Below are 8,894 nucleotides of genomic sequence, written 5' to 3' on the forward strand. Positions count from 1 at the left end.
ATTATATAATAAATATAGAGTTACTGGATAAGAAGGAACAAGGGAGAAGAGATATGGAGAATGTGAAACAAATAAATAAATATTAGAAACAAATGATTGACTGCTCTGGCAGATTTTCTGTTTATTAGAGTAATTGGATTATAACTTCACCAGTAGATAGCAGGCAAAATTATGTTAAATCAAATGGAAGCAGTAACCGCTGTATTGTAGTGTGTATTTTTTTGCTGACTGCACCCTCAACCATCTCATATTAATCTACGTTTAACTACGAACACCTCATTATTATTAAATAATGACATAATAAATTAAATATTATATAATAATGATATAATAGTTAATATATCATTAAATAATCCAATAAGGTAAAATTGATGATTAAACCTGTTATAATAAAGAAGGTTAGAATTAGAATTTTATACTTTATTCCAAACTAAAAAAAAAAAAAATATGGCTCGATTGCTGAAATAAAATTTTTGAGTATTAGATTAACTATTACCTATTGGTTATTTCTGTTAATGAAAGTTTTTATGCTGGACATTAAATATTAATTAGGTTTATTATTTTTGTTTGATTTTTTGCAAGTTTTTTATTTTTATTTTATCATTGTACTTGATTTAGTTTGTTTCATTTTTCTGAAAATTATTCATTTATTGTACAAAATGAAGTAGTGAGCAAGCCAGATTATAGCTTTGTGTTCAGGTTACAGTCGTCCATATGTATTTCATTATAAAGATCAAGAGAAGTAAAGAGATAGTTTATTACAGACAGTGCCTTAAATTATAATCCAGAACATAATACCACAATGATCATATGTGTTTCAACTAAAATTACCAAATTACATTAAAGCACAAAGTAAAATTTTGTCTTGATATAGAATGGTATTTTATTTTTTTGTTTTGTATGATGAAAAAAACAAGCTTGTGATGGCATAGAGGATTCTTATGGTTAGTTTTTCAATTGATGTAAAAACTGATAAAAATAAATTAAGTTGTCAGCTTTATCAATTATGCCTTTATTCTTATTATATGAGGCTTTAACACGGTTTCTTCTTCCCTACTTTTATTATGTTATGCTTATTTTTGTTTCTGTGAAATTTAGTTAGGATGGTCTTATATCTTTTCAGTCAATGGCACCAAAATAATTCTTTTAAAAGAATAATCTCCTATCTTCATTCTTGGATTTTTTTTTCTTAGTTTTGTAGGAAACCACCTTCTATTTAAGTGAATAGTCTCAGGCAAATGCCGGTTATATTTTTGGAGTTTTTTGACTACTTTTTGTACAGTAGTGATTTGAAACTAATGGTGTCCATCTGTACGAGTGGTTTGCAATACTGACTGAGAATCATGAATAAAGTTGAAACAGGGATGATATTTAAAATAGTCATATTCAGTCCTTGCTCATTAATGCGTGTTTTGGACTGCCATATTTAATGAAAAAGCTACCTATAACAGTCCTAGGTTGTCTTGGGATTGCAAAGAATTAAGACATGACATAATGTGGCTCAGTCATGTTGTTGCAATGGTGGATTACATTAAGTTCTTGCGATAGAGGAACACTTCCAAAGCTTATTTTAAATCTAAGATTACTTATTGGTTCCATGTGGAAATATGGATCTAGCAATAATCAGAACTTGAGGTTTGGCCATACAGAAGATGGTCTGTCGTGGGGGAAGTGATCCAGCAGTCATCACAGCGGTTTGCTATAATGTAGTCCTAGACAGAACACAATATCTTATGTAGTTGATCCAGAGGATCGTGATTCTTCTGTGTATCATCGCTCATTTGACAAAAAGTTTTATTATTATTTTAGCTTTGTGAAAGACTGAAAACAAAAAGCAAAAATGATGTTGGGTACATCGTAAATGAGTTAATTTAGTTAGCTGTCCTTTGTCAAATGCTCCAGCCTTCTTTAACACATTTTTATAATATTCGTGGGAACTATCACACAGATATGTCTATTTACACAGTTTCAATAAGTACTTCTGTTTGTTCAGTCATTTCAGTTGCAGGCATTGACAGGAGTAGGGTGGAAATGCAGGAAATCTGTGAATTTGTACAAGTCGATCCTGAGCTGTGACAAAGACTGAATGTTAGCGGAAGACCATAATCTATCTGACAGAGATAATGCAACATTCATTGTATCACTAAACTGCTTGATTGCCTTGATTAGATATTGCTTCTCGCCACGACCGACCTCCTTCTGTTTGGCCGAGCCTTTAATTTCTGTAAAATTAAGTTAATTTATTAATTATCGTTCTTTAGTGATGTATTTTTTCTACATTCCAATTTTTATGTCCACCGTAACTAATCAGTATTATTTAACTTAGACTGATTGTATATTGTATTTGTTAGTTATTCCCTAATTCAAGATGTGGGGTCTGTACATCTTAAAATGACCAACAGATGTAACTCTCTTACACAGTCTGCTTCAGAGCTTGAGTTAGTTTCAATGACCGTTATCAGTTCGGTAGAGTTGTATTACAACCAACAGCAAAACATATCTAAATTTTTTTTGTCTTAAATTGTATGACAGGTGGTTTTGCATGTGGACATAAACTATAACTATTTATACTATCAGGTGGACATACTCTATAATTTTATTTTTGTTGCTTAGTTGATATTTTATTTTATTATCTTTTTCTGTCATTAATGTAAATGGAAAAAAAAACAAAAAAACAGTCAGCATAATTGAAAGATTATAAGATTATATTTACAACTTATTGTGCACCGATCATGATCCTTTGGGTTTATTGTTAATTAAGAAATAAATTCTATCTTTGCGACAAATTGGGGTACATTTTTTAAAGATTGTTCATATAGCAATATAATTAAATTATGCAAGAAAACTAATTGAAGTTTAAGTTTGTGATATTGTAGCATTTCTTTTTTTATTAAAAGTATGAAAGCTATAAAAATTACTTTTCTACTTTTAGTTATACATAATGTATGTATGTATATATGAAAAAAAAATATATATATATGTTTATGTTGATAAAGGTTGAGGCTGACATAAAGTCATGGTAGACCTTTAAAATTTGGTGGAAATTGAATGAAATATAATAAGAATGAATCTGCTTCATGTGAATCTGCTAAATTGAATTTTAGCTTAATGAATATGGCAGGAATGATTTTTTATAATTTATTTTCATTAATTAATTAAATATTGAGCCAATTCTTTATTTACAATTACTACAGCATTTATTGTTGTTATTTTGGACTGTTTCCAAAGCTTTATTTACAAATAATAATAAAATAAATAATTAACAAATACTATTGATCATGTGTTGGTTTATCAGATAAAATCAATATTGAAAACGTTGGCTTTAATTTGTGATACATTTTTTTATATTTGCTGTTTTTTAAATACCCCATTCTTGCCGTTGTTCTACAGTAAACTTTATTCTTTTATATTTACCATGTGTGACAAGATTGATAAATAATGTTTCTACTGTAATTAGTTTTGTAGTATGCACATAGGGACAAATAATTTTTTACGTGATAACTGTTAAGAACTTGGTGATGTTGCTTAAGCTTCAACCACCATTAGGCACTATTCTAAACAAAAATAATTCTAATTAGATATCCATTTGCTCACAAATTTAAATTTTCTAAAAGAATAATGCTAAACCGTAGTCCGTTTGCCAAGGGAATGCCTCTGAGTAGTGAGGGACGATTTTCCAATTTTCCTGTATGTCTAACCCCATCCTGCCTGAAATTTTGGAGGATAATTTTTTTAAAGGAGTCATGGGAAAGCAAACAGGTATGTGTGGGGTCATTAGGTCATTAGGGAAATTTTTCAATGCCATTTTCCTAGCGAACAGACTATATAAAAAAATTATTTATGTAGATTTAAAATTATTCTAACATTTTATTTGGTTACATTATGAGTTTAATGATCTCAGGTAATTTTTTTTTAATTAAAAAAATATTTGTAAATTTTATATTAATAATTATTTAGAATATATGATTCAATTTTGGTATCATTTTAAACAATCTTGTACCAAATATTTGAGGCATTATATGATTTTTAAACAAAGTAGTGAGCCTAAAGTGCAATGTGATACCTTCCTTAATGTTTTTACTTATGTTTAATAATAATTATAGTTAACATAAATACTTATCATTTATTTATTAAAGTTATAAATTAATAAAGATTTTATAAGTAATGTGTGGGTCATAAATTATTTTATAAGTTTAAGTTAATCATAATTTATTTAATGTATATTATCTTATGTCAGAAAGTATTTAATTATGTTTTTAAAATAATTTGTTATTTTATTTGATGTGCAATAAATGTAATATATATTGAATCATGACTTTGTCTTGAAATGTACGCCTATCATCTTCTTTCTTTTAGAGTTATTTCCTCTTTCCTCAATATTGTGTAGCCCTAGTACACATGAATTGATGTTTTTTATGAGTCAAAATGCTAGCAGAAAAAATGCAGCATTACATTGTGAAATGAATATTTTATTCATTGCGGCTTATTGGTGACAATTATGTAATTGATTCTGAAAGGTATTTGAAGGACACACCCATCTATTTTTATTTATATGATTGAAGAGTTTTTAAGCTTATTGGTCTGTCTTTATTAGTTGTTATTTAATTTTTGTATTATTTTGAGTTTCGGTATAACAATGATTTAGCTCTAATATTTCAGGCTTTTGGTCTAATCTTTCCAAACTGAAATGGAAAAAAAAATTGTTTATTTACAAGAATTTAATAGTATGAAGCTGCTTCATTATTGCTGGAGACTTATAATAGCTGAGATAGGATCTCTTGGATTAATGAATAATTATGAATTTCACAGAATAATTAATTTTTTGCTTTAAAATTGAACATGTTAATCCCAAGTTCTTCAGTTACTGGCCTAAGCTGATACCAGACCCTGTGGAAACCTTCAATGCAAACCACCTTCTTATATTATTAAAGAACTTTTTTTTTTTTTTTTTTTTGGTTTATCACCTTTTTGTTCCCTATTAATGTAATCTTGACTAATCTGTGAATTATAATGTTTCATGTATGAAGAAGATAGTCAGGGTCCTGGTCAAAAAGAACAAAAATAGTTAACAGCTATTTATTTCCCATGTTTTGTCTTCAAGTATTGGTATTTTGTGGGAGGGGGGGGGGACGACTAGTGTGACAAGTGGGCTCCTGTCCGTTTTTGCCAACCCCTGGTGGCCACCAGAGTTGCTAGGTGTGGTGGGAGTATCAAGACTCATTTTTTGGGACTGCGGGAAAACAAATATTAACTCCCCCAGACGAGAATCAAACCTACAATGTTCCAAAGCAAGCACTCTGGGATATACGCCCCAACACATATGGCCATCACATCCCATTACTAAAGTTTTAGTTATTTCATATTCTCAGAGTGAGGCCTCTGTAAACACAAGTACAGTGTGGTTACCCCTGCCTTAGACTGGTCGTGCTACTACAAAATTAAGCCACCTCATATATGAAGCAATCCCATCAGTTGAACTGTAGAAATCATAAAAAAAAAAATAAATAATAGACCAGGATTTCAAATTTTACAAGAGTGATAAAAAAAATACTTGAAGTAGCTGATCTATTGCCTTCCAGTATTTTGAAATGGCTGGATGAGTAGTAGTCAATTAAAATTGGCTGTAGCTAATTTAATTTCTAACAATGGATCCATAAGTAAAACTTATAAAAAACAGTATCGTAAAAAGTTTGATACTCTCTGGGGTCCTTGTCCCTAATGTGGCATATTTTTAAAATGGATGCTATGTATTTTTAAGTTGTCAATTACTTAGCACTGAAGCAGCTCTACAAGGACTGATAAGCTTGACTGTGGTGGATAATAGGCCCAAAAAGATCAAGATTTTGTGAATTTATTTTGACAACTATCTTATAAAAATCTTTGGGAGGTGTTCAGTATTAACTACTTTATGGTGTTTTTAAAGAATTTTAAATTGAATTCTAATAGACATCTGTTCATGATACATTTGCTGTGATGTATATTCCCTAACACTTACCAAAATATGACATTCCCGAATCGGCCCAAATATTAGAAAATTTACTCTTAACTTTTTTACTTCTGGACATAAGAAAATCAGTTAAAAAGTAAAAAACTAAAATGCATTCATTGCAAATGGATATCTAGTTAAAAATCCTAAATTGCATTGTGAAGCCATGAGGAATACTTTAGGAGTTATTAGTTTTAAGCCTCTGTGGATGTGGTTGTGTAAGATCTGACTCCAATTGATAATGATAGGTACTCTTGACCTGAAGTACTCCACAATGGATGTTCAAAATATATAAGGTAGTTGATTAGGAGGTGAATAGATAGGATGAGACTTAGGGGTACCAGCGGTAAGTTCTCTAAGGAAGGTAACCTCCTCCTACAGGTACCATTCCTGTAGGTACGAAAAAGGAATGCAAGCCTTGAGGGTAGCCAGCCGCCCGGTCTTGCAGGAAGGTAACTTCGTTCTACCCGGTACTATTCCTATAGATACGAAGGGATATGTAAGCCTATAGGATAGCTAACCACCCGTCTTGCAGGAAGGTAACTTCGTTCTACCCGGTACTATTCCTATAGATACGAAGGGGTATGTAAGCCTATAGGGTAGCTAGCCACCGGATCCTACGAGAGGTTTAAAGTTAGAAGAAAGAGGAGGAATGATCCAGTGAGAGTAGAAAAAGAAAAGCTAATATATATTTCCAAAAATATAGTTCTAGAATGTGCTGTTCCACTACGTAAATTGTTTTCCTCTGCCTCCTAAGGAGATGTTTCCATTTCAAACTGATGCCTTCTAATTTTGGCCTACTCTTGTCTCTAGGCTATATAATTAATAGTTTATTTGCTATTTGAGATATTTTTAACGGATATGGACCATCTTTCTTTTATTAATTACGCAATCAACGATCTTCCAATAAACTCAATATACATGTCTAGTTTTAAACGTAAATATTTGCCCTTCAATGGGACATTGTCCTTTCCGTAGAAATTAAGATAAGTTATAACCAGTTTTTTGTTCCATAGAGAACACCAACCTCCCAAAAAAAATATCACGAATTGAATAAATGGTCACATGAGAGATTATCTTTTCTTGTAGCTATAGAATCATTTTTTGGAATGTGGATGCCTTCTTAAGGGAAAGAAGTTATTTGACCATATGTTTTTTAATGTTAAATAAGTCCATTTGTTTTATAAAATGTCGAAGAAATGTTTCTAACCTCAATATCTATGATTTGAAAATGAGAAGAAAAAAGTATTTCAAATTCAAAAGTTATATTTTGATATGAAATTTAGGTTAATATGAATAGGAATGCATACTTCGATTATAGGGGAATGGAAAGAAACAATGCCCAGGTACTTTTCGTTTAAATTAGTTACTTTTATTTAACCATAGAGAGTTGATTAAAATGAAGTGGATCAGCATTCGAAAATAAATAAATCTAAGGTGATTCAATATATTGAAAAATTTTCATTTAATTTGTGAACAAATGATTAAAAGATATGTAAGTTTTTCTTCTACTGTTACTAATAGTAAGACTATTTAGGGAAGGTTAGTAAAGAAATGTTTTCGAGATATCGATTACTTTATACGTTCTAAGTTCAAACGAGCAATGTTTCAGTTATTGTTATAATTTTTTAGTCATATTTTTCTACTTATAACCGTCTCTCGTTCCCTTAACAAGTGAAATCCTATTTTTCGAGGATTCCCTACTGGGTTATGTGCGTATCTCTGATGATAGCGAATAAAAATCTAATTGCGCAATTCATAAGACGTTCAAGTTTAAATTCAAGATTACCCTAGAGTCCACCATATACCAGGCAGCCATAGTGAAAGTGGGGAAAACAAGAGAGGAAACTTAAGAATTTACGGATTTTGGAAGGAGATAACGGATTCTATAGAATTGCTTCAGGGTAGCTATGCTTTGACTGGAAATTCGGGCAATGTGTGGTTTCCAAAAGTAGTAAGTATATTATGCAATGCATTTCGAATTGCAATAAACTGGAAGCTTATTTGGTAATTATTTTGGCATTTACCTTTAATTGAAGCACTTGTAGCCTCACCTTCACTTTCTTAGTACTCCCTCCAATTTCAATTTTAATTGGTCGTATTCCAAACTTTTTTCAGTAATCCATCAGTATTATTCCCTTATACGATCAATCTGAATGTCCGTCTTGGGTTTTCCTGACATTCTGACTGATCGTGTTCACACACTATACAACCCTGCAAAAATTATACAACTGGGAATATAGGAATAGGACACGTGCCATAGATGATAGTAATTAGGTAAGAAATACTGTGGGATTGCTATTTATTGGTCTATATCTTTATAGCATGGACCAGTTGCATCAGTCTTGTATTATTAAGATTTGTATAACATAGATTTGTCCAAGAGTAAACTACGGTTTCTAGTCTACAGTTTTGTTAACTAGGTTACTGAGGTTACCTAAAACAGATAACTGATAAATTTAGTTGACCCATGACTGAGATGTTGTGGTTAAAATTGATTTAACAGTAACTTTTGACAGTCGAAATCACTGAAAAAATTCTTCATCCGAAAATTGTAAAAAATGATTCGGTCGGAAACGGAATAATTTGTTTTCATTATTGCCTGAACAACTAATTCTTTGAAGTCTTGGTCGTCTGTCAAATAGTATATTTCGATTAAATCCATTTAATTGAATTTGGAAAGAAACGGAATAATAATACAATACACCGTCGCTAGATGTAGAGTTTGCCTTTGGGTGAAGGGAGGGAGGAGATGGGCAGTTTTTTATTTTTATACCAGATCGGCCTGGTGGGCCTTACATGGTTGATATAACTTATATTATATATATTTTTTAGCAGTTGATTTAGAGGGGGTATAGTCATACAAATGACACCCCTAACTATATAAAATGTTCTTATTAAAAGAAAA

The 8,894-nt window shown here is 30.9% G+C and overlaps 1 protein-coding gene across 5 annotated transcripts in view; it reads left to right on the forward strand.

The window, feature by feature from the left end:
* The first annotated feature begins 7,152 nt into the window (after positions 1-7,152).
* Positions 7,153-8,894, forward strand: part of LOC106678598 (uncharacterized) — a 13,258-nt gene continuing 11,516 nt past the window's right edge. For 2 of the 5 annotated variants that reach the window (XM_067053001.1, XM_014417192.2), the window contains exon 1: positions 7,160-7,332. Coding sequence is in view for 2 of the 5 variants with exons in the window: in XM_024359308.2 (XP_024215076.1) it covers positions 7,279-7,332 (54 nt within the window). In the remaining 3 variants the exon portion in view is untranslated. Of the gene's footprint in view, positions 7,333-7,628; positions 7,941-8,894 lie in introns of those variants that run through there. The other 3 variants (XM_024359308.2, XM_014417191.2, XM_014417193.3) reach the window with 3 other exon arrangements.

The sequence above is a fragment of the Halyomorpha halys genome, unplaced genomic scaffold (assembly GCF_000696795.3).
Source record: "Halyomorpha halys isolate HHAL.00 unplaced genomic scaffold, Hhal_1.1 Scaffold147.1, whole genome shotgun sequence".
NCBI lineage: Eukaryota > Metazoa > Arthropoda > Insecta > Hemiptera > Pentatomidae > Halyomorpha > Halyomorpha halys.